Here is a 26,694-nt window from a genome sequence, read left to right as displayed (position 1 = left end):
TTTAACCGTATTAACCGTCTATTTCAACCATACTTCCCTGGAGTGATCGTAGCAAATTTAACCGTATTTACCGTCTATTTCAATCGTACTTTCCTGGAGTGACCGTACAACATTTAACCGTATTTACCGTCTATTTCAACCGTATTTTCCTGGGGAGACCGTATTTCACCAGCCGCCCCACACCGACCAGGCCGCCGGTTGATATCAACATTTGTTATTTCTTGTACATTTCTGTAAATAATTTGATCTAGTAGGAATAAAGAACTGAACGTTTTTTTCGTTGCCAGTTATTATTGCCAGAGTGAGAGTTTGTTCCCTAAATCAGTTACAGCTAGATTTTCGTCAGAAGAGGTAGGTTCTCCTTTTGAACGATTAAAAACCGTCCGAAGGCAGAGACCAAGAAGACGCTACCACCCTAGTTTTCACTGCTACCCTTGTCCACTGATCATTTAAGTCTACTCGGGCCATAGACATATAGACATGGACTGTGCCTTCCCTTTCTATCTATGCATGAAATACGGTCAAAAAAAGTGACAGAGAGAAACGCACGTCGGGAATGCAGTTGTCTCTTTCTAGAATTTTGATTGGTCTACACTCACCTCTATGTGAACAAAAAAGAGACAGGTGAATTCCCGACGATCATTTCTCTCTTTCTATAAAAAAAGCCAATTTCATGCTGACATTGCTCAGTCCATGTCTCTATGTCTATGACCCGGGCTCTCTAATTTTTCGAAGATTCTGTGAGAGACGTGGGGTTTCACTGATTGTCCCACTGGCGTCCGAGCAAAGGTGAGGAGCGGCCAGGGTGAGAACCAAGTACGTCACACTAGCTATAAACAAGGTTCCTTGTTATCTAGGGTGTTAGCGATAAATACTAAAGGTCAAAATCCGAGTTCACAAGTTTTTTCACTATCTCGATATGGGAAACTGAGAAACACAATAGTTATCGATTGAAATATATTCTGGGGGGATTTTGCATTTCTTTAAACTTTTTAGGGTATTCACTCCCAATCTCTGAAACAAAATCAATTAAAAATGAAATAAACGATTCGCTCCTGCGTAAATTCTTGCACTAATTTGTCAGGAGCAAATTAACATAAAATTATAATTTCAACGTTATTTATTTTCAGTTCATTGTCAGGCAACAATTTTTTTCTAGTTAATTTGCTTCTGAGAAATTAGTGCAAGAATTTACGCAGGAGCAAACCGTTTACTTCATTTTTAATTGACTTTGTTTCAGAGATTGGGACTGAAAACACTGAAAAGTTTATTACGAAATGAAAAACACAATAGTCAATATGCGCAATCATAAAATCGAAATGGATCGAAATAGCAGTCTCCTACACGAAATTGAAATATTAAGTTTGTTCGTGGAGTGGTTCACAACGGTTGTGAACTATACAGAGCAAGCGCAAATGGATTTTCGCTACCCTAAAATGGAATTTCGCTTGCTTTGTACAGTTCACAACCGTTGCAAACCACTTTACGTACGAACCTATTTTTTCTGTATTATGTACAGATAGCAGTGAGAAGTCGTTTTTTTTTTTTGGGCTCTACCCAGGTGACCAGTACTATATCTGTTATTGAGAGTGTAGATTTGAGACCTTTGTTCTTAGATTCAAGGGTGATTTACTGTGGGACAGTTCCCACCTTTTTATTATTTATGTCTCAGGCCACCATAAAACTAGACTAGTAATAGAGAAGTCTTGCAACGCGCGAGTTGTATAACAATTGAGACTCAAGTAACGAGGGCCCCACTCAGATGGGTCGGCCACATTCTGAGGATGCAAGACACAAGAATCCCCAAAATATCTCTGTATGGTGAATTCACAGAGGGAGCCCGGAAACCAGGAGGACAGTATAAGCGGTTTAAGGATACACTAAAATTAGTTAATGCCAATCATAACTGGGAACAACTAGCGTTAGACAGGTCACAGTGGAGGTCTTTGGTACACAGTCATAATGGAGACTCGAGAAGGATACAGCGGCGGCCAGATCTGGTTGGTGACTATCCATGCCCGGAGTGTGGAAGGATCTGTAGGTCACGGTTGGGTCTCTTAAGTCATAGGAGGGCACACAGTCGCAATTAGCCCTAAGAAATTATAAGTGTGTTCGCACCGTTTTTTTTTTGTGTTTCTTTTGTAGATTTATTCCCGGTAACGAGATATACTAGATATCGCAATGATGATGATGATTATTATTGCTTTAATACCTATTCCTGAGAGTGTGTTATTCAGAAACGAAAAAAAGTAACAGGTAGCAAGTAAACTTAATCGCTACTTACTGTAGTTGCATAATAATGTCTTTCAATCAATGCAGTTATCAAATTCTTGTGTCTTGAATACGCCAATGAAAATAGCAAGAAATAAAAAAATTATAAATTTTTATGTGTGTATGTGTGAAAGAGCTAAGCAGTTAAAAAGCTTTAGCCATCAATGCTTTAGCCCTTTCAGCTACAGAGCTGCAAGAAAACTATTCAAATATGTTCCCTGGTTCAAAAGTTGTGATAATACGTATATTATTGAATGATTTCATTAGTTCTGAATTATGTATTTTATTTTCAGTAGGTATAATTCGAAAATTTTATTTATTTCAGTTTTTGATTTTATGTTGACTCCATGAATGTGTGTACACATTCCATTTCAACTTATTGAAAATAACGCATTTGCCATTTATTAATATATTATTATTATATGATAGTTTATCCTACACCTACAGCGTACGGACCCTAAATTACTAAATTTTTCTTGTGCGTTGGGCCCTCTCCCAGATTGGTACGCCACTGGTACCATTCGAAATACAACCTTCACTGAGAAAATAGCCATAAAGGATTGAAAAACTCTGTTAGAATTCATTATTCCAATGATATCACATCAAGATTGTGAAGTTTCTTAAGAAAAGATATTTATAATATTCATATACTAATCATTGTCATGATAGGTAAATATCAGGCGATAAATCTGTTATTCCCTAATTCTTAAACTTTTGACCCCAACGATGATTAATTCTGAACAAAATTACTACTACTCATCATTAATGAATTAAAAGTTCTTTCTGAATTACATGTGAATAAAGTTGGAGAATTTTTGTAATTGTGAGATTTTCGACTGAATGTGAACTGGTTTTAAGTGAGTTAATTTATATTTGAATTGATTTTCAACTACTGAATAATTATTTATAGATAACGTGGAAACAAGTTATTTCAAATAAGGAAAATTATTTCATTTTATTATTTATATTTCACCTTGATATCGGAAATAAGATAAGACGTCATTCAGATGTTGACTGAAAATTCATTCAGACTAAGAAATGCGCGAAACTTATAGGAATAAATATGATCATGAAAAAATTTGGTATACATAATAATGAAATAAAAATCGCAAACCAGTTTAGGTTGATACAACGATGGGAATTTCAAATTATAAATTATTATATCCTATCCGGAATCTTAGTCTTACAAAGGAGCGATAATGATCTCCATTTATCTTTTCAGACGCTATAATGAATTGGAGAAAAGAACTGCTCTTTTTATGAATCGGTATATTAGTATACAAAGAAAGAACACCGAAACAACATACCTACATCATTCATACTACACTGCGCAAAAAAATTAACGCACATTATGGAAATCTCAAATTTATTCTAAAACTGAAGGTGTTCTCAATGGTAATTATTTTCATCAGAATAATGCATGCATATGTTATCCACTTTCAACGGTTTTCTTCAATACAGATGTTTTTTCCCAGCAGGAATAAAAAAAGATGATATTATCAGATTTTGAATGTATTGGCTCCATTCTAAAATCAGTTGATCTCGCTCAATTCTAGGGATCAATAGTTTTTCTTTCGTTTGATTTTCTACACTCGATCGCTATGCAACGCGAAACACGCAATTTGACCCAAGAGGAATGTGCCCAAGCGGTAGTTTTGCGAGAAGAAGGGTGGACATTCACAAGCATAGCAGAAAGGTTTGGAGTTTCCCATACAAGTGTGTCCAGAATGTTGCAGCGATTCAGGGAGACAGGTATGAATGTCCGAAGACCAGGACAGGGTAGACCACGGGTAACAACTGCCATTCAAGAACGTTACTTGAGAGTTTCTTCGTTGAGACAACGGTTTGCAACCGCTCGCCTCCTTCAAATTCAGCTTGAGCAAACTCATGAGGTGCAAATTAGCACTCAGACAATAAGAAATCGCCTCAGAGAATATGATTTAAGGCCTCGTGTCGCGGCAATAGGCCCAGCTCTTATCCCAGCCCATCGAAGAGCGCGTTTGGATTTTGCGAGAGAGCATATCCATTGGGATATGAGAGATATGGGATATGGGAGATTCTGCCTCTACCATTGTGATAGACGTTCCCTTGTATACAGACGTCCACATGAAAGATATGCTCAGTGCAATTTCCTGAATACTACTGGTTTCGGGGGAGGATCGATTATGGTATGGGGTGGAATATCTTTGACTGCTCGCACAGACTTAGTGGACGTTGATAATGGAGCTATGAATGCTGATAGGTATATAAGGAACTTTCCTCAAGAGCATGTAGTGCCATTTGGTGAAAATTTCATTTTTATGGACGATAATGCCAGACCCCATCCTGCGCGCATCGTTCTGGAGTACCTTGAAGAGGTTGAATTCTCTCGAATGGAATGGCCAGCAAGAAGTCCAGATCTCAATCCGATTGATCAGGTTTGGGACAACCTCAATAGAAGGCTGAGAAGTTCAGAAAATCATCCAGCTACTCTTAATGACTTAGGAATCCAAGTCGGAGAAATCTGGGAAGGATTAGATCAGAACATTTTAAGATCACTCATTTTGAGAATGAACCGTCGTTGCCGAGCTGTAATTAACGCAAGGGGTGGAAATACCAAGTATTAAATCATTATCAGCATATCAGTATTTTGAAAATTATTCATTTCTCTTCTTTCACATAAGATTCGGTGAAATCCTGAATTTTTCTTCCATTAAATGTGTCTTGTTTCATTCAAAAGCTTCCCGAGAGAACATAAAAAATAAGTTATGAAGTCAATGTAGAGTTAACATTGATTAAAATTGATTTTCAGAATGTGCGTTAATTTTTTTGCGCAGTTTATTTTGCTTTACTATTCCTCATGAATTCCCACGGAATCAAATCCTATCAAATTTTTTTTTAGTGGAAGTAAGAAGGGCACACAAGAAATTTCCTCTGAATTAAGAAATGACAACAACAATGGTCTATTTATTCACGATATGTCTCATTTTGCCAACCAGAATATGATATTTGAGGCGGGAATGAACCAAATCGTCTTGTCAGCGCATTCACTAAATTCAGTATTTTTGGCCTCAGCATATGCTGAGAATATATAGTCTCAGTTTCAGTCGTTGATTAACTTTTAACGAAATGCACAGGCTCGAATTGAATTTATGATTAAGACAGTGACAATGATAAAAACTGTGTTGATGTATAAATACACCCTACATTTTTTAATTTTTCTAGAAACTTTTTTTTATTTTTTATCATAACATCTGAACTCGAGGTACCTATCCAAATAAGAAATTTTATTGTATGAACTAGAATTTGCATATGCGTTAGAAGGTATACCTACTTCTTCTTAAACAATGTTGCCTAACGAATAATATTGAATCAATATGGATGATAAACATGTAAAAAATTTTAGCCTGACAATAATTAAATATTTCCAAGATGCTTTTTATCAATTATCTGATGAAGCCGTGTGATATAGGCGTCAAAACGTTATATTAAATATTTGAATCATCATTCACATTGATTTTTTTCTAATACAATCATTTCATATCATAATATTATTCGTTTGCCTACACATTGGGTCGTATGTCGTATGCATAAAGAAGGTTATTGGCTTTTACTAGAAAACTATTTTTGTCAGTTGATTATAAAATGTATACGTTCATTTCAATAAACTGAAGTAAAAGCATTTACTACTTCTTTATGCATATGGCCCAAATAGCGTATAACTTCTAACGCAGACGCAGTTTCTGAAAACAACATTTTTTCCTTGAGTTCCAGATGTTGGAGTTTCAAGAAAACTGGAATTTCAAATATTGAAAATTTTTGCCTATTCTTACATACCTACCTACTATAAATATCAAAGTGGATTTCAGAGCGGATTGAACTTATTCGATGTCCATATTAAAAATAATACCTAATATAAGTCGTATTCCTAAATGAGTAGGTAGAAAAAATGTTATAGCATAGTCCGTTCATTCACTTAATTCAGAATTTTTCACCCAAATGATATTGTGTTATAATTAATTGTAATAGAGATAAACAAATTCTGTCTTTTGATTTTGAAAACTACAACTCTTTCACTGGCTGTATCAACCTTAGAATGAGGAAAAATGATGATTTCATTGAATATATGAAAAAGCCGTTTTTTTAACATTTATATTTTTTTAACTTTGTTAATTGACAAAACCTGGATGGCTAACAAAGTAAATTTCTGTTTATTTCACGAAATAATGAACCATTGTGTGCAGAATAATTGCTTAGTTTTGGCTTAGGTAAATCAAATTTTCAGAAAAATCCTATTCTCATTCGTTAATGCATCGTTCTCTCAAACCGACTCATTCATTCGAACTGCAAACAATACCTAGTTAAATTTGATTTAGTATGATATACCGGGTGGCTCACCCCAGACGCGGCCCTCATTTTGAGGATGTAAATGAAGATATTTTGAAAATCTTCTCTTGTGGTGTTAGTAGGATGTCCCAAAGCACAATTTAAAATTATTGTCACATATACAGGGTGTTCGAAAAAAAAGATATAGACCAAAGTTACACTTTTTTAAATGTAACACTATATTTGACCTCAAAAATGGACTGGTAAGCTCAAGTTATGATGAATTTCTTCATATTACTTTATAGCTCAAAGGCACCCTTTACGAGATAATGGCGAAAAATCGAAAATATGGAGTTTTTTCAAATAGTAATTCATGAAGAAACTAGTTACGCCATCGATACAAACGGAGTTTTTTCGAGTAGACAAGTTGGCTACTCCTACATATAAAAGAAAATTTCAACTCTGGGATATACGGAGTGATCATAATTAATTCTCAAACATCAACTACGAATAATCGTCGAAAAATTTCTTATTTCATATGGCACACCCGGTATTTCTATATCTCGTTAAACGTAAAAATTAATTTCGAAACTATCTTCATAAAATTTTCCTACATCTAAACCTGATAGTTTCTGAGCAATTTTCGATTTTAAATTCAAAACTAGTAAACCATTTTCGACATTATCTCGTAAATGGTCCTTATTCTAAGGTATAAAGTGATCTGAAGAATATCATCATAATATGAGATTGTCATTCCATTTTTAGGTCAAATACAGAGTGTTACATTTAAAAAAGTGTAACTTCGGCCTACATGTTTGTTTTCGAAGACATGTATATAGGACAATAATTTTAAATTGTGCTTTGGGACATCCTACACACACCACAAGAAGAAATTTTCAAAATATCTTTATTTACTCCCACAAAATGAGCGCCGCGTCTGGGCTGTGCACCCTGGTATATACAGAGTGTCCCAAAACAAGTGAATCAAACGTCACACCACGATAGAGTAGATCAAATACTATCGAATGACACCAACATTAATTGAGCGAAAATGTACCGTTTCTGAAAAAACCTAACCTAAAGTTGCTGATTTTCGAATTATTTGTTCAATCACAAGGCCAATTTTTGATTATATAAGGAGAGCGTTTTTCTCCCATATTATCACCCCTATAAAGGGGGTTTATTCTGAGTAATAAAAATCAGGTAGAAAAAAAAATTGTTTTAATTTACATTCACTTAGGTTATCGATTAACTATTTAAAGTAATTTCAATTAGGGGAGGTAAAACAATAATCTTAGTTCAATATAATTCAAAATCGATATCCTTTTTCACAAACTGGCCTTGTGATTAGGAAAAATAGTTCGAAAATCGGCAACTTTAGGTATTTTAATAAAATTCTGATTATTTTGGAAACGGTACATTTTCGTACCAACTACTGTTGGTGTCATTCGATAATATTTGGTCTATTCTATCGTGGTGTGAAGTTTGATTTACTAGTTTTGGGATACCCTGTATATCAGTCACGAATTCCAGTTGCTAATCGAAGACGTGTTGCTTTGGATTTTTGAGTAAAAAAATTAAGTGTTCAACTTGGGTATGGGAATACCAACTGGTTTTATCTTGGTTTTATTTGTATATCTTGCGGCTAACAAACTCTTCGGTGAGATTTAATGATTAATTTGCGAACCATCTCATCGGATTGGATTCCCAGTTAGTTTGGGAATAACAGAGGAGAGTGAGTTCATTTAGCATTCTACATTTGGGGAATTATCTTATTTTTTGTTGAGGAACGGGGCAGTGTTGTTGGAAAATTAGGAGATATGACGGTACCATCGGAAGTTGTTTTATAGTGTTCTAATTGCAAAGGTAAATAATGTTCTCTTTTTATCCAATTATTCTTTATACATACCTATATTATTTATAATCATAATTAATGCCGAACTCCAAATAATATTTCAGTAAAATCAGTTTCATTTATCACAGGACAACTTTCTACTGAAACAAACAATAGAATTAAATGTGGTGTTATTATTCATATTTTGCGCTAAAAGTCATAATCTACTGTTGACCAAATCAAATGAAATTATTCAATGGAATTATTATAACAATCACTGAACACTGGTGCTTGGGCAAAAGAAGATGTTACATGAGTAAACGGACAAACGAAAACCATGAATAGAGGGCATTGAGCTGAGTTCAAAACCACTTCTTATGGGTGTCTTAGGTGCTCCGTTTCCGATAGACAGGGGTTTTTTTAAATTATATTTTTGTAATTTGTTTCGCTATAACTCCTGATATTTTCGATCGATCCTACTGAATAATTCATTATCAGGTTGAGGTTGTCAGTTTCAATAAAAAAAAAAAATTTAAACTTTGACAAAACTCAGGACCGGACTCATTAAGGCTATAGTCAAATTCAAATTCATGAAAAACACCCTGTATGTAGTTTTTCATCATAATTTTAATATTTTAGTCATCTGCATAGGATTGTCTCAAATTCAATGAATCGTTGATATGGCCATTCGCGGATTATTTCCAATGAATACATAATTGTTTTGTGGTCTAATGCCTCTTGAAAAAACAGCCCTGCAAAAAATTGATTAGAAATGTGCAACTGACTTTTTTTGTTCAAAAAATATGGCTTGCAGTTGTTTTTGATATTCATAGCATACCTGGTTATACAGATAAAAGTGATAATAAGCTATATTACTGAGGATGAACAAAGATAGAAATAAAAAATGCGCTATCATTAAAATAATAAATATAACTTGACATCTTCAGAATTAATTCAGGATTAATTTTGACCTCATTCGCCCTTTTAGACTCGGTTGTTCAATTCAGGTTTAAGCCGAGATTTAAGTTGATCCTGGATTAACGTGACAGATTTAAACGGAAATGTCAAAATCAATCCAGGATTAACTTTAATCACGAATTGAACAATCGGACCTTAGAGAGGATAATAATTGAAAATACGAATATGATTAATGCTTTTTCGAATTTTTCATTGATTCCATTATTACCATTGATGGATCTATGAAGATTATGGTCTTATTACCCTTTTTTCTTTTCAAGAATTGATCATAGTCATGCACAGAAAAAAGTATTTATCAGAATTTCAGGTCCCTTTATCAAGTTAAGTAGTTAAAAGTTTTCAGAATGCCTAACAAATTTTCTAGGTTATAGAGAATATGCAGACAGGTGGATTAGAAGGGGAGTATTCCAACAATGGCCTGCTTGATCCCCTGATCTGACACCCCTCGATTTCATTCTTTAGGGTTATTTCAAGACGGAAGTTCTATGAAACAGATATCCTGACAAAGGAACAATAAATGCTGCTTGTGACGAAATTCGTAATATATGTAATATAATAAAACGAGAAGTTATCAGCCTCATAAAGAGGGCGAAAATGTGTAAAAAAATGTGGAGGAAATCATTTTGACCACCTACCTGTCAGAACTTCTTATTCACAGAAAGACGATTCATTCTGAAGATCAAATTTTTATTACAAAATTACAAGATAGCGCGGTTTTTTTCCATATTTATGTATTATCAATTACACACCATATTATCATTGTGAATGACAATTTTGAATGACGGAATATGGTATAATTGTCGAATACATCCAACAGAATATTTGTAGAGGAGAAAATTGCTATTAAAATTTTCTAAATTCATTTACATAAAGTGCTCCATTCCTTAGAGTCGTCTAGCCACAATTCATAAAACATGATGACAATCTTACATGCAGATAAAGAAAATGCTAAAATTATATGATGAAAAATTTCATACAGGGTGTTTTTCATGAGTTTGAAGTGGAATGAAGCCTCACTGAGTCGGGTCGTGTTTTTTGTCGAATTTAAATGTTCTTTCTCATTGAAACTAACAATTTTAACCTAAATATAAATTTTCAGACCAATCTTTCGAGAATTTCAGTAGTTATAGCTTAGCGAAAATTTGATACATTTCAGAAAACCCCTTGTATATCAGAAACGGAGTACCTAAGGCATACATATGAGGTTTTTTTGAACAGAGCTCAATGTTTTCTATTCGAGGCTTTCATTTTTCTGTTTACTCGTGAAACACCCTGTATACGGGGTACATATTAGTTTTTAATTTTCTACGTCTGAATCCCCAAATGTCTTGCACATTGATTATAACCATTCTTTCCTCAGAATCTAATTTCTCTTGTCAATTATTCTTATTTGGTTTTCGTGACTCTCATTAGCAAGTTTTTATACAAAGGTTCATAATTTCCAATTCATTCGTGAAATACTAATTTGAAAATTTTCTAATCGAAATCAACTAAAAGAATGAAAAATTTTGATTAGCATCATCAGTCAGCATTATGGCATTCTGAATGAAACACTTCCTTTACATTTTCTTGAAAGAATAATTTTCCAGAATCTATTAATTACTCTCAAAATCTTACCCTTGTGACCAAAGGGCAAAAAATTTTGCTAAGAATGAACAAAAATTTTCAAATATCGAATCGATAGAATCCAACCATTGACCACAGACTGATCACTTCTGAACGCTGAACACCTCAAATACTATTCAAAATGAAACATTCAGAAGTTTTTTGAATTTCCAAATACTACAAAACTCGATGGACTATATACCCCGTTTTCTTCAAGTATAAGGAAGAAAACCAATTAATTAATAACATTTCAATCCATTTCATTTCAGAATTTCATGATATGGATATCATGAAGACATTTTCAATTTGCCTATCTCTTCTGTTCGTCGTGAAGGCACAGATAGCAAGGCCTAATAACACTGTAATTCAGGCTGTAAATGACATTTTCAACGACACCTTTTATGAGGAAGTAACCGAGGAAGCATTACGTGGTTATGGAGCACTTCATAAATGTGGAGAAAATGAAAGGCAAGGTATAGATGTTTGTGTTCCTTACTACAACTGTGATCCTACCACAAAGACTGTCATACAAACGGGAGAGTTCGACGGCTTTAACAGTATAAATATCAGGTAAGATAATCTTATTTCGTATATTACCTCATCGGTTCGGATTCGGCAAGTGAATATAAAAATATTCCTGTATTTTTATATTAAGATCTATATTGAATTTTCATCAATTGAATATTCTCATAATTTTGGCCATTACTCAGGTTTTTTGAAAAAAAAAATTATATTTAGTATTATGTACCTGAGTTACTCTCATCAGTGTCATCATAATAGTTTCCCCCTTTTTTATTGATTTTTTTTATAATTTCTTGAATTTTGTTTTAGTATCTTACGTTTCAACAATGAAAATAAGGTTTCCTTTTGGAAGAACCAAATTTCCGTTGAACGTTGTTTTGAAAGAAATGGGAAAAGTAGAGGGAGGTCGGAAGGACCCCAAAAATTTCTAAGCGGAGGGCCCCGGAAATCAGGGCTACTTGATAACGTAATACACTGCGAAAAAAATTAACGCACATTATGGAAATCTCAAATTTATTTCACAACTGAAGGTGTTCTCAATGATAATTATTTTTATCAGAATTATGCATGCATATGTTATCCACTTTCAACGGTTTTCTTCAATACAGATGTTTTTTCCCAGCAGGAATAAAAAAAGATGATATTATCAAATTTTGAATGTATTGGCTCCATTCTAAAATCAGTTGTTCTCGATCAATTCTAGTGATCAATAGTTTTTCTTTCGTTTGATTTTCTACACTCGATCGCTATGCAACGCGAAACACGCAATTTGACCCAAGAGGAATGTGCCCAAGCGGTAGTTTTGCGAGAAGAAGGGTGGACATACATAAGAATTGCAGAAAGGTTTGGACTTTCCCATACAAGTGTGTCCAGAATGTTGCAGCGATTCAGGGAGACAGGTATGAATGTCCGAAGACCAGGACAGGGTAGACCACGGGTAACAACTGCCATTCAAGAACGTTTCTTGAGAGTTTCTTCGTTGAGACAACGGCTTGCAACCGCTCGCCTCCTTCAAATTCAGCTTGAGCAAACTCATGAGGTGCAAATTAGCACTCAGACAATAAGAAATCGCCTCAGAGAATATGATTTAAGGCCTCGTGTCGCAGCAAGAGGCCCAGCTCTTACCCCAGCCCATCGAAGGGCGCGTTTGGATTTTGCGAGAGAGCATATCCATTGGGAAGAGGCCGATTGGGAAAGAGTTCTCTTCACAGATGAGTCTAGATTCTGCCTCTACCATTGTGATCGACGTTCCTTTGTTTACAGACGTCCACATGAAAGATATGCTCAGTGCAATTTCCTGAATACTACTGGTTTCGGGGGAGGATCGATTATGGTATGGGGTGGTATATCTTTGACTGCTCGCACAGACCTAGTAGTCGTTGATAATGGAGCTATGAATGCTGATAAGCATATAAGGAACATTCTTGAAGAGCATTTAGTGCCATTTGCCCCATACATTGGTGAAAATTTCATTTTTATGGACGATAATGCCAGACCCCATCGTGCGCGCATCGTTCGGGAGTACCTTGAAGAGGTTGAAGTCTCTCGAATGGAATGGCCAGCAAAAAGTCCAGACTTCAATCCGATTGAGCAGGTTTGGGACAACCTCAATAGAAGGCTGAGAAGTTCAGAAAATCATCCAGCTACTCTTATTGACTTAGGAATCCAACTCGGAGAAATCTGGGAAGGATTAGATCAGAACATTTTGAGATCACTCATTTTGAGTATGAACCGTCGTTGCCGAGCTGTAATTAACGCAAGGGGTGGAAATACCAAGTATTAAATCACTTATCAGCATTTCAGTATTTTGAAAATTGTTGATTTCTCTTCTTTCACATAAGATTCGGTGAAATCCTGAATTTTTCTTCCATTTAATGTGTCTTGTTTCGTTCAAAACCTTCCCGAGAAAACATAAAAAATAATTTATAAAGTCGATGTAGAGTTAACTTTCATTAAAATTGAGATTTTCAGAATGTGCGTTAATTTTTTTGCGCAGTGTATTTCGAATTTAGGATACAATTTCTGACATCAAAAAGAGCGCAATTTAAAATACTGATCGACCATAGATTAAATTAAAATATAGACACTCTGACAAGTGGCGCCACCTATTGTTATGGTACACTAATCACAAAAATTATTCTGAATTTGACCGTTAGGCAGTGACGGCTCGTGCCCATAATGTGTGGGTCGGCCAGACCCAGGATATACAGGGGAATATCCTGAAATAAAATTAATATCTATTTTTTCAACCAATAACTGAAAATGAAAACGCGGAATCCCACCATAATCTCTGTTTTTCTAAAATTAAATATCGATATATTTTTTGTCGATTAAGTTTCTAAAGATAAGTTGGATAGGGTTGCGGCTAAGGGGTGGAAAAAAATATTCAATTTTATTTTCCAAAAATAAATGCAATCAGAAAACAATTGACATGTTTTTCAGCATCTTGATGTTAAGTTATTGGTTGAGAAACTACTCATTGATAGAAGAAGAAGGTAATTGAAAAGCTATTGGTGGGTTTCAGCGTCTTCATTTTGAGTGGTTGATTAATATTGAAGAAATATTAATTTTATTCTAGACTTCTGCCCCATCTTGTAGATATAGTCTGATTTTTTTTATACAACAGTGTATAAAAGTTTCGTTTTCAATGCGATATACAGGCTTGTTTTTGGAGAAAGAATGTACTACACTTCTTTGTTTTTGCCCAGCTTTTGAATAATAGTTTATTCAATATTATTCTTCTTCGGGGTCTCTCTGTAAATACCGATAACAAATTTATCAGAACAAAAAACATCAACGTAAATACGGATCAAAATTTTAAGTTCACTGAAACACATCTACAATTTTGATTCTAAGTGAAAATGTATTAATTTTTCCTTTCTTTATTTCACCATTCTTCTTTCTACTGTCACATGATCTTGTGACAGGATGCAAAGTTTGTTTCGATTTGCTACTACTCCAATTATTCAACAATTAAAGAAATTTAGAATCCACTCAGATTATGAAAATTTACGAAATGAATCGAAGAAAACTGATAAACACGTGAGAACCCCTTTCTCTTATTCTACGACACTGGCCTAATTCAATTCATAATATGGGAACAGCGATGCGGATGCGATTCTTATATCCTTCTATTCTACGACACTGGCCTAATTCAATTCATAATATGGGAACAGCGATGCGGATGCGATTTCTTATATCCCCACTCCGAGGCTCGGCCGGCCGATCTACGCGTATTCAAGAAGCTTCGAAATCACCGTGCCCTTATAAATTCACTAGGAATTACGAATTTTTATGGTCAAAGAATCACTAAACTACTTTTATACGGTCGGAATACCTTTTTTCAAAAATTAACTATTCATTTAATAATCAAAAAATCTGACTATAATTAGGGATATATTATATTTTCATTGACTAAACTACTCTTAAACGGTACGAATACGCTCTTTTCAAAAATAGACATCATATTCATTGATTAACTATTCATTTGATAATATAATATCTTGGAATAGACAATGAGGAAATCTAGAAATATGAAAACGAAATGCCCAAACCATAGCAAGGTAGGCCCAACTTGTGCTGGCCGACCGTGTATGTATCTAGCAGCGACGTAATACGATGTTCAACTTGGTGATAACTGCGTGCGACGTAGGTGCTGTATAGTACAATAACTTGAAGCGTTTCGCTAGGCTACTGCCGGCTGGCCGACCTAGCGTGTAGCGTGTTTATCGTAAGGAAAGAGAACTTCGAAATAAACTAACTCAGGGCGACAGGGGCGTCACGTTGATCGAAATAAGTTGTCGTTCCTATTACTAGGAAATTAATCGAGAATTTAATATCGAAATTAATCATTTGGAATGAGTTTTGAAGAGTAAAATAATTATAATTATTGTCCATTTCTCGATTATTTTTGGGTCGGCCCGGCCGACCCTGCATACCCGGACGAGCCGTCATTGCCGTTAGGTGTCACTGCATTTTGAGCTTTCGATCGTTATCACTCGTGAATGACCGTGATCTCCGCCGAATATTCAAACGACTAATCAAGATCTCTATAGATCGACAACCAAATGTATTTTTGATTATCTATCAAACTACGAATTGACATAATTTTCTAAAAAATTATTCAATAGGCGAAGCGAAATGTCTGCAAGAGTGAAGTCGTGCTGTGTTGTTGGGTGCAAAAATCGTGATGCAAGAAGGTAATTATGCGACATTACATTGAATTCAAAAGACCTTAAAACCTTTATTGAACAAGTTCATAGGATGTTCGCTACTTCCCCAAAGTACAATTAAACATCGCCCTACAATACTCTGGAGGAGGCAGGGTTTTCTCACTGAGGTTTCTTCTCTGATGAACTCTTGTATCATACGGCGAATTGTACCTCATTATATCAACCTCTACTGAAACTTTTTCATGTCATCTATATGCTTTATTGTTTGATATTCAAAAATGTATTGCTGATATTCAATAGAATATGCGTATATTATGTATAAATATTGAATTGTTTAGGAATTATATGGTAGTTTATAAAATGTTTTTGTGTAATGAATAAGTTTTGTAAATAGAATAAAGTGAATTTAAAAGCTAATTTCAATTATAAAATGAATCCGTGTTTGAAGAACAATGCAATAAATTTTTCAATTATGAACTGATTTTTTTTTCGATTCTTCGGATCAGAGAAAAATCCAGATAAAGATTCGTATTATTCGTTATCTCACTGCTCAGCACTGCTGAGCAATTTATTTCGAATCTTTCTCTGAGTTTCACTCAGAAATTTTCAAATATATTCTGCCTTGATCATTACAAGAAAATTAAAAATAAGCGTTACAGATTCCCTTTTTATTTGGTTTCGTCGAAAATTAGTACATGTACCGTAAAAACAGATGACGCTGAAGTTTGTTTTTCGAGTGGTCCATCTATTCTCTGTTCATTTAATCTATGTGATCGACCAGTCCGAGCATATTAACAACAACAAAAATTGTGTTTGATTGACTGAATTCATGTTGACTGAAATCATGTTAGACACTCTCAGTACCAGGGGGGGTTAACTCCCTTGAAATGATTTTTTTCGGGCAGAAGTAGTGACATCTATCGAGTTTTTTCCTTTTAAATATCGACGAATAGATATCTTAGAGTAGATTTCTTCACGAATATCTATTTAATACTAATAACCAGCAACTTTGATTGAAGAAAAAGAATAAAAACAACAACAATGTGATGGAAGTCAAAACTTTTGACGTAAAAATGGTAAAAATGCAAAAAATTATTTGAGGAAACCGTGTGTGGCGGGATATTTAGTCAAAAAAAACGATGAAAGATATTATAATGAATGTTCGGATTGCTTGGAAGTAATTAAGGCATAGGTATAGCTATAAACCCACTACATAATTCTTTAAATGAAGCCAAACAGAAAATTGGTTAGACCTTCCTGAACATTTAATACTATTTTTCATCGCTCAACTCTAAATATCCTCGCCAAAATAACTCTTTTTAATAACTCATTTCAAAACTAAGGAGGAACTCAGGGGGCAAGTAGATGTTGAGGAGTTTCAAGCCCAATATGAGGAGGTATTATCTTCTTTTTCTCCTATAGAAAATTTTCAAATCAGATGACACTAAATCTACAAATTGAAATTTTCATGGGGGGTTTCAAATCTGCTGCGCATCATTACTAATTTATGTCGGAAATTAGATTATTTTCGGCATAAATTTGTGATGATTCGCGACAGAAATTTCAATCTTGAGGTATTAAAATTCAAACCAAATGCGTTGGCAGTTCAGTAGGCATCTGTAATTCTGGTAACAACGCTGCCAAAACGATGCCGGCGAAAAAGGAAAAAACTCAATAGATGTCGCTCTATAAGGAAACAAATTCAGACAGAGAGTTGCGCATCTATAGGTTATCTATGCTCAGTACCATAGATTAAATGAACAGAGAATAGATGGACCACTCGAAAAACAAACTTCAGCGTCATCTGTTTTTACGGTACATGTACTAATTTTCGACGAAACCAAATAAAAAGGGAATCTGTAACGCTCATTTTTAATGTGTGAAACTCAGAGAAAGATTCGAAATAAATTGCTCAGCAGTGCTGAGCAGTGAGATAACGAATAATACGAATCTTTATCTGGATTTTTCTCTGATCCGAAGAATCGAAAAAAAAATCAGTTCATAATTGAAAAATTTATTGCATTGTTCTTCAAACACGGAATCATTTTATAATTGAAATTAGCTTTTAAATTCACTTTATTCTATTTACAAAACTTATTCATTACACAAAAACATTTTATAAACTACCATATAATTCCTAAACAATTCAATATTTATACATAATATACGCATATTCTATTGAATATCAGCAATACATTTTTGAATATCAAACAATAAAGCATATAGATGACATGAAAAAGTTTCAGTAGAGGTTGATATAATGAGGTACAATTCGCCGTATGATACGAGAGTTCATCAGAGAAGAAACCTCAGTGAGAAAACCCTGCCTCCTGCAGAGTATTGTAGGGCGATGTTTAATTGTACTTTGGGGAAGTAGCGAACATCCTATGAACTTGTTCAATAAAGGTTTTAAGGTCTTTTGAATTCAATGTAATTTCGCATAATTACCTTCTTGCATCACGATTTTTGCACCCAACAACACAGCACGACTTCACTCTTGCAGACATTTCGCTTCGCCTATTGAATAATTTATTAGAAAATTATGTCAATTCGTAGTTTGATAGATAATCAAAAATACATTTGGCTGTCGATCTATAGATATCTTGATTAGTCGTTTGAATATTCGGCGGAGATCACGGTCATTCACGAGTGATAACGATCGAAAGCTCAAAATGCAGTGACACCTAACGGTAAAATTCAGAATAATTTTTGTGATTAGTGTACCATAACAATAGGTGGCGCCACTTGTCAGAGTGATCCATCTATATTTTAATTTAATCTATGCTCAGTACCTACCCCCACTGTTTATAAAAAATCACTCTGAATAAAAATGTTTACAATAGCGTCTGAAACGTTATGAATCATGTTGACATGAAAACGCAAGAATTTCTCAAATGGAATCGATCTCTGAAACTATCATTATGAACAACAACAAAAAACTCAACTGAAACTTCATTTCAGAAACTTTGCATTTGGATCATCATTGAAAAATGGATTGTACGTATTCATGAGCTTTTGATAAGGTGATGGTATTGGCTGCAAAAACTATCAGATAAAAGAGCTTGTGATATTGATTGCCCATACCATATCCATTTTGCCTTTTCATTTTTTTATGAATGAGCCTTTCTTTTGCTCTTTCTCTTTGTTGACTTCTTATGTTGGTAATTCATCTTTTTTCATTTCCCACATCTCTCACTTTATTCTTTTACTTTCTACATCCAAAGGAACTTTTGCGAACTTGATTTATGTGAACATCTGCGTGGTTCTTCTTTTTCTTCTAAAAGTCATTTAGAACTAGGACATAATTCAATGCTTCATCATATGGAGGTCTACATTCTGATCCTCTTAAATGGAAAGAACAATTATTAATGAATACTTTTATGTTATTCATCTATCATAAGATATGACGATGGCGAAAACCAATGTGACCACTATCTAGACGTGTGTTGCCAAGTACGACCAAACAGCACTTCGACATTTTCTTCAACCACACAGGGCAGTATACTTACTCATTCTTCAACCAGAGAAGCATTCACATCACCATCAATATCAAGTACGGAAAGAATCACACGAACTAAACCAACCGCAACAACGAGAAAACCAACATCGACTGGTAATAGACCTGATGAGTTTACACTAAACGAGAAAGGTAAAAATCTTAATGTTTAGAAGTATAATAATAACTGAAGTTGTAAAATTCATAAAATATACAGGGTGATTGGAAAGTACAGGTCATAATTTTCGGAAGTATTACTTCTAGTTAAAATACGAAGTTTTTTCTATAATTTTTTTCTACTTCCAATCTCTCAGGAGATACAGCATGTAGAAGTCAATTTTTGAATTTCTTATTTTATTTGTTGTTATGAATTCTGATCGAGTTGGTATATTTAAGCGTTCAAATTCTGAATAACTTGCAAAAAAAAGCTTCGAAAAAGAAGTGTCGATTTTGATTACTGTGAGCCAAATATTATTGTAATTTTTCTCGGAAACGGTCGGTCTTAGCGTCAGAAAAAGTCAGTCAGAAAAATCAGAAACTAGGTTCTTTAGTTGAGTGTATAGGTATACTCCATTCACTTTTATTTTAGCATTCGGTTGGCCATGGAAATTTGACACATTTCACTCATCTGTATAGTACGAAAATGTGGGGTTATAAAGCTTGTCAAAACATTTTTGGGTTTTAAATCAACGCTACGTTGCCCGTTCTTCGTGAAAGTTTCTGATATTACGTATCACAAATCACAATGTCGAATCTCGTATTTGTGGCTGTTCATCTTAATACATTGATATAATAATAATAATTAGGTATTTATTGGTACCTTAAGACATTTACAATGTATAGGGCAAGTCAAATGAAAAATAGAAAAATCGATTTCCGGAAACTTATTCTACGATGGCAATCATCAAAAATCCTGGAGTAAACGATTCGCATTAATTCACTCAAAGATAAAATTCTCAAATGCCACCACTTTTTTGGGTCTCAGAATAGAAGGAAATTCTTTGTCATCCTCTTAATGAAGAGGAAGAGGAAGATTGTGAATGCACAATCTTTCTGATTGTCGAAATATACAGCTGAAATATACATAAGTCGTTTAGATTCAGATGAAACATTAGGTATATAAATTCTCTTACATTGAATATGTTCGCTACCGTCTGACGTATTGTGGATTTTAGAATATCCAAAGATGTGTAGTGTCGCAGATTTATCTAATTGTTTTGAAGATAATTTTGTTTTTCCAGGGGTGGCACAGCTCCTTATGAAATGTTAAAATGGCTATATCTATTTATTAGGACCGAATCAGAAAAATGGTATACGAAAAAAGTGTTTCTTATGACCTCAAGAATCTACTGTTAATATATTTGTATGGGTCGAGGAACTACCCTGTATCTTCTGATTGATAATTGAATAAGCGAAGTTGAATGAGCTTTTGGTGAAATTTGCCATACTCATGAAGGTATATACCGGGTGGCCCACCCCAGACGAGACGCTCATTTTGAGGGAGTAAATAAAGATATTTTGAAAATATTTTCTTGTGGTGTGTGTAGGGTGTTCAAAAGCTCAATTTAAAATTATTGTCATATACAGGGTTATATACAGGGGTATATACAGGGCCTTCCAAAACAAAGATATATACCAAAGTTGCACTTTTTTAAATGTAACACTCTGTATTTGAACTCAAAAATGGAATGGCAAGCTCAAATTATGATGATTTTCTTCAGACCACTTTATAGCTTAGAAGGAAAATTCACGAGATAATGGCGAAAATGGTTTATTAGTTTTGAATTAAAAATCGAAAATTGCTCAGAAACTATCAGGTCTAGATGTAGAAAAATTTTATGAGGATAGTTTCTTAATTAATTTTTAAGTTCAACGAGATATATAAATACCGGGTGTGCCATTTCAAATAAGAATGTTTTCGACGATTTTATTTGTATTTGATGTTTGAGAATTAATAATTATGATCACTCTGTATATTCCAGAGTTGAAATTTTCTTTTATATGTAGGAGTAGCCAACTTGTCTTCTCGAAAAAATTCTGTCTGTATCGCTGACGTAACTAGTTTCTTCATCAACTGCTATTTGAAAAAACTCCATATTTTCGATATTTTGCCATTATACCGTAAAGGGTGCTTCTGAGCTATAAAGTAATCTGAAGGAACTCATCATAACTTGAGCTTGCCATTCCATTTTTGAGGTCAAATATAGGGTGTTACATTTAAAAAAGTTAAAAAAGAAATTCTACTTTGAATTATCCACCAAAAAACTATTCTTGAACAGCTGGATAGATCATAAATTTTTTCCTGACTTGTATTCTCACATTTTTTTTTTGAACAGCGGATGATGATTGGACCGAATGCGGTGTAAGGAATGTAAATGGTATAGACTTCACTCTTCAGGGAAATTTGCATAACGAAGCCCAGTATGGAGAATTTCCTTGGCAGGTGGCACTTCTGAGGACCAATTATGATAAATCTATCCATGGTCACCAATGTATTTGTGGAGGCTCACTAATTCGCCCTAACGTAGTCCTAACTGCAGCCCATTGTTTAACAATGTAAGTATGTAAAAAAAATCTATTTTCACTTGAGAAGAAAACATTTCAAAATATCTCCCGTTCATCAGATAGGCCCGGCCGACAATTCTAATTTTTTATTCAATGCGGAAATAATATTGAACATAAGAATGTTCAGAAGACTGTTTTTCTGTTTTATCCTTTTCCTACGAATTTCGTGAACCCAACTTCATTCTTCCTCATAAAACTCATCTCCAGCGAATTTCTTGTTGCGACTAGACAGATTCGGACTGTTGTTTCGGAGAGTTGAACATTGAAGTGCCTTTTCTTTGCCATTAAATTCCATTATCAGATATCAAAATTTTTGCTATTCATTGCATTGCATTCATTTCATTCATGTGCAAGAAGTTCCCAACTGGTGACAGATATGTGCGAATTTGGATTCAAATTCATAGCATTCAGATTGCCGGATCTTTATCTATATGGAAAACTATAAACCTTGCAAGGATAAGCCGAGTCCCCTTTACACAAAAGTAGAGGAAGTGGTCCCAATATGAGCCCCCCTTTTTTTTCACTGAATATCTTACGAATGAATATCTAATAAATGACACACTTCAAGCTCAGAGGTATACCTATGGTATATTAAATAGTTATTTTCCTATCAAGTGCGGAAAGTGATACTTGCCCGCACGAAACTGCCGTTGCCCGAACGATGCGAAGCAGAGTTCGGGTAAGCAGTTGAGTGCGGGCAAGACACTTTCCGCAAGAGTTAGGAACAATATTTTTTCTACAAGCGCTTGAAATATATAAATATAACCATTTCACGAAACAGATCATATCTCATTTGATTAATTCATATATAATGACAGACGTAATTCTGCATGTCATTACTATGGGTTTCTCATCGTTAACGTTCTGCTCATAGAAACATGATAGAATTTAATTTACTCTATAATATTTGCGTGCGGGAAAAACCCCTGCTAATCCATTCCCGCACGCAAATGCGTGCGGGAAAGAAATAGCAGGCGTTTTTCCCGCACCTTTTGGGAAAGTGACTCTTTGCAACTTGAAATGCGTGGGGGAAAAAGGTTGAACGCGCACGCTTGTAGAAAAAAGGCATTTTCAGTGAAATGATTTATTTCGATAAGTTCTACTTTCTGTCATCAAGTATCACCTTTGAAAACACCTCGTCAAGGACTAAAATCGTACTATGTATTTTTTATGCCTATATACATATTTTTTGCTTGCAGACTGCAACCTTCTGAGATAACTGTCCGAGCCGGAGAATGGGATACTCAGACTACAAAAGAAAGAATACCCTTCCAAGAACGACTAGCGATCAAGACCATTACACACGAGAAATATGGAGATGGGGCTATAAACGATATCGGAATCGTAGTATTGAATGAGCCATTCACCAAAGTGAAGAGTATTGGTCTGGTGTGTTTGCCGAAAGCAAACCAGAAAGTTGACTCGCAGCACTGTATCGCGAGCGGTTGGGGAAAAAATAATTTTGGTGAGTTACAATACTTACTTATTTATGGAAATGAAAACTCAAAATTTACAGTTGAACGCATTGATGACCATATTTTACGGTCGTTCTCAATGAACCTATCTATACATTGTTTCAGTTACTGAAGATAGAAAAACTATTTGATTTAATCGTTTCTATGATATATCTGTAGATATATTTTAAAATATTTTCCAATCGTGAAACGATGGATAGATAGGTTTATTGAAAAACGGCTGTTAATGGAAAGGGTTATTAGGGTATCAGCCGTTGTTAGGAAAAATAATAATATTTGGCTCAAGTTGATGAACATACATATACGTATAGTATCAATTCTTCTAAATTGGATTTGCAGTATGCAATCGTTTCATGAATTGGACTGTGTGTAGAAAAAACATACTACGTCTTATACGATATCTTCATGGACATGAAGTACAACATACGATTATGGACCTAATATTACCTATAAGCTAGTTCAAAAAGTCTGCTTGTATCGCCTAATCAGTAGTTGACGTTAATTTTTACGACTGACGGCGATTTGATTGAGTTACCTAGTTGTTGTTCGTTAATTTTTATATTACTTACCTGCACCTTTGAATGGGCATATGCTAGGTGGATGAAAACTTCATATTTAAATTAAATTAAAATAAAATAATATTTTAGCCATTTGGGGCGATGTGAGTTCTGTGGCGCATCCAGAGTCTGCGTTTGGGGGTACCTACTATCTACAGGGTGTCTCAGAATAACTATAACTAAGGGCACTTAAATAAACACTTTTTATTCATAAACTAGTGTCCGAAAATGTCTCGGTGTCAAGATAACTAGAAATATTTAAAAATGAATCTCTATCCAACATGAAAGAGTGGCTACTTACTGAATTGAAGCAGAAACATTAATATTAAAAATAAAAAAACGTTAGATGTTATAAAAATTGTTCGAAGCTACGACCACCATTTTCGATACATAACACGATGTACAATTGACCGCCGAATTCTTCGAAACAGCTGCGGACGTTCACGAATATCACCAAATGCTAAAATAGGTAATTCGATCCAGCTCTTTATGTGTATTACCAGGTGCCTCATAAACCAATGATTTAATACGACCAAAATACAAAAATCATAGGATTTTCCATGGTCCCAAGGGTGTCCGCTAATAGAGGGAGGTTTCACTGTATTGCCTAGTTCGTTTCCTAGTTTATAATATTATTCAGACTGTGGGAATATCAATTTATGTTCCAAGTATAGATTAGATTTTTCTGTATTGCATTAATATTCTACGTTTTGGATTCACAGGTAGAGAAGGAGCCTACTCAGTTATCTTGAAGAAAATTGAGCTTCCAATAGTTTCGAATGATAAATGTCAAAATTTGCTGCGAAAAACACGTCTAGGACCTCTCTTCAAACTTCATAATTCGTTCACATGTGCTGGAGGTGAGGCCGGTAAAGATACATGCACTGTAAGTATATAGTCAATAGTCGCATTATACAGGGTCCTGCAATAGTGCGTTAGGCTTCCACAGCTGCCAAACTAGACATTTTAGGAATTTAGTTGAGAAGCATTCCCTTTGTACTTTCAATTCTTCATCTCAGGAAATCATTTTCTGATATACAAGATGTTCCCAAATAATTTTATTCAACAAATAAGTGATTTTTTAAATGGAACACCCCTTATATTTTTGCATATTTTCAATGCTTTTCAATACCTCTACCATGATGCAAAATATTAGGAATATTTTTCCAACGGTACGGATCTTATTCAGAAAAAACTGCAAAATTTCGACGAAACAGTAGTTCGGTAAAAGCCCTTTACCGATTTCCAGAAGCTATAGAAACATGAATTTGATCAGGATTTCTTTTAACTTAAGAATTTGCCTAGTCATCGTTCCTAAATGTCAACCTCTCTTTTACAGGGTGTCTGTTATCAATGTCCGAATATGAAGAATTTCAAATTGTTTTTTCTCGATTTTTTCAAATGTAACACCCTATATTTTTTTCCATGATGATGTACACAGTTAAAAACCTCACATTTTTTCAGAAGTAACCAAAGGGCTATTTTCATTTTTCGTGCCTACTGGACGCAGGAGTGAAAATAGCCCTTTGGTTACTTCTGAAAAAATGAACATGTGTACATCATCATGGAAAAAAAATTTTTTTGAGTAGCTATGTATATGAGAACGCTTAGGTTGTTGAAAGCCAGATGTCGCATCGATTTATTTATTACTTCGATGCCGTCGCTGGTCGCTGGCTTCCAACCACAGATTACAGAGTAGAAACAGAAACGTGCTTCCAACGAAAGGTCCTTCATCAGTCGACATCGTTTGGTTGGCTGACCTGCTCAAGCAAGAGCGAACCGGCCTATCGCTACTCATCATTGATGTCGGTACGTTCTCCATGGTATACTCAAAGATTAGAGAGTTATAGGAACCAAACGTATCCTAACTCTCTAATCTTTGAGTATACTGGAATTGTAGATTCTGCCAGTCCGATTTATTTAGATATCTTTCGTGGCCTTTCGGCGTTAAACTACATTCATAATAAAGAATTTCAGAATTAATGAAAAGTTCAAGTAAATCATGAGAATAGACAATCAAAATTGAGAGAAATTCCTGAATACCAAACACCCCATATAATGAAATCCAAGAACTACACAAAAAAGTCAACATTCTGTATCCACTATATTTCAATATCTCAAAAACTTGTTGCTGGCGCATAATCAAATCTTCAGTGTTGAATTGTTTTATCTTCTTATTCTTGAATGATTTGTAAGGTTGCGTTTTTATTTGAATTATTATTACCGCTCCTTATTGAATGGTTTCGAATTAAATGCCATATAAGTTCATTGCAAGAACACCAAAATAAATGCTCATTTGAACAAAAGAAACGAAACTGCGAAATTAGAGTATGATATTACCCTATTCAAAATGGATAAGACTATTCATAAAAACAAATTTTATTTTACAGGGTGATGGCGGAAGCCCGCTCGTGTGCCCTGACCAGGATAACCCAAGGAGGTATATACAATCTGGCATTGTTTCATGGGGTGTTGGATGTGGACAGAAAGATGTTCCAGGTGTATACACAGATGTTGTGAAAATGATAAACTGGGTAGAAAGGAAACTGAGGGAAATCAATACCTGAAAGATAAAATTAGAGGATTATTGTGTTAAAATATAGGTAATAATCATTATATGTATATAGGTCTTCCGAACAATAATGTATTATACATTATTTCGAAAAAATGAACTGCCATGAAAAGTTTTCAACTATAGTGAATTCCTTCTCTCTTACAGAGCGGTATAATGGTTATTGTATTTATGAATATTAATGATTATCATGTTTAGAGTACCTGTAATATAAAATGTACCATTTAAGGCTGATTCATGCTAGACCGTGTCGGGTCCGGGCCGGGACACGGTAAAAGAATTATATGAGCAATTTCAATTGACCCATCCACACTACACCGGTTGGGACACGTGCCGTGCCCG

At 34.6% G+C, this 26,694-nt stretch overlaps 1 protein-coding gene across 4 annotated transcripts; it reads left to right on the top strand.

Annotated features, from left to right (window-relative positions):
* The first annotated feature begins 2,829 nt into the window (after window positions 1-2,829).
* On the top strand, window positions 2,830-26,467 carry LOC123318540 (phenoloxidase-activating factor 2-like). 4 transcript variants are annotated; one of them, XM_044905188.1, is made up of 8 exons: window positions 2,830-2,940; window positions 11,263-11,563; window positions 18,649-18,684; window positions 19,089-19,336; window positions 21,520-21,739; window positions 22,948-23,213; window positions 24,503-24,666; window positions 26,171-26,467. In XM_044905188.1, the coding sequence occupies exons 1-8, from the start codon at window positions 2,934-2,936 to the stop codon at window positions 26,345-26,347; spliced, it is 1,419 nt and encodes a 472-aa protein (XP_044761123.1). In that variant the 5' UTR covers window positions 2,830-2,933; the 3' UTR covers window positions 26,348-26,467. The 4 variants fall into 4 exon arrangements, with proteins under 4 accessions (XP_044761123.1, XP_044761126.1, XP_044761124.1 ...); XM_044905189.1 differs by lacking the exon at window positions 2,830-2,940 and adding an exon at window positions 2,971-3,128; XM_044905190.1 differs by lacking the exon at window positions 2,830-2,940 and adding an exon at window positions 8,284-8,442.
* Window positions 26,468-26,694: the final 227 nt, after the last annotated feature.

Source organism: Coccinella septempunctata, chromosome 8, assembly GCF_907165205.1.
Source record: "Coccinella septempunctata chromosome 8, icCocSept1.1, whole genome shotgun sequence".
NCBI classification, from domain to species: domain Eukaryota; kingdom Metazoa; phylum Arthropoda; class Insecta; order Coleoptera; family Coccinellidae; genus Coccinella; species Coccinella septempunctata.
This window is presented reverse-complemented; position numbering and strand designations above follow the sequence as displayed.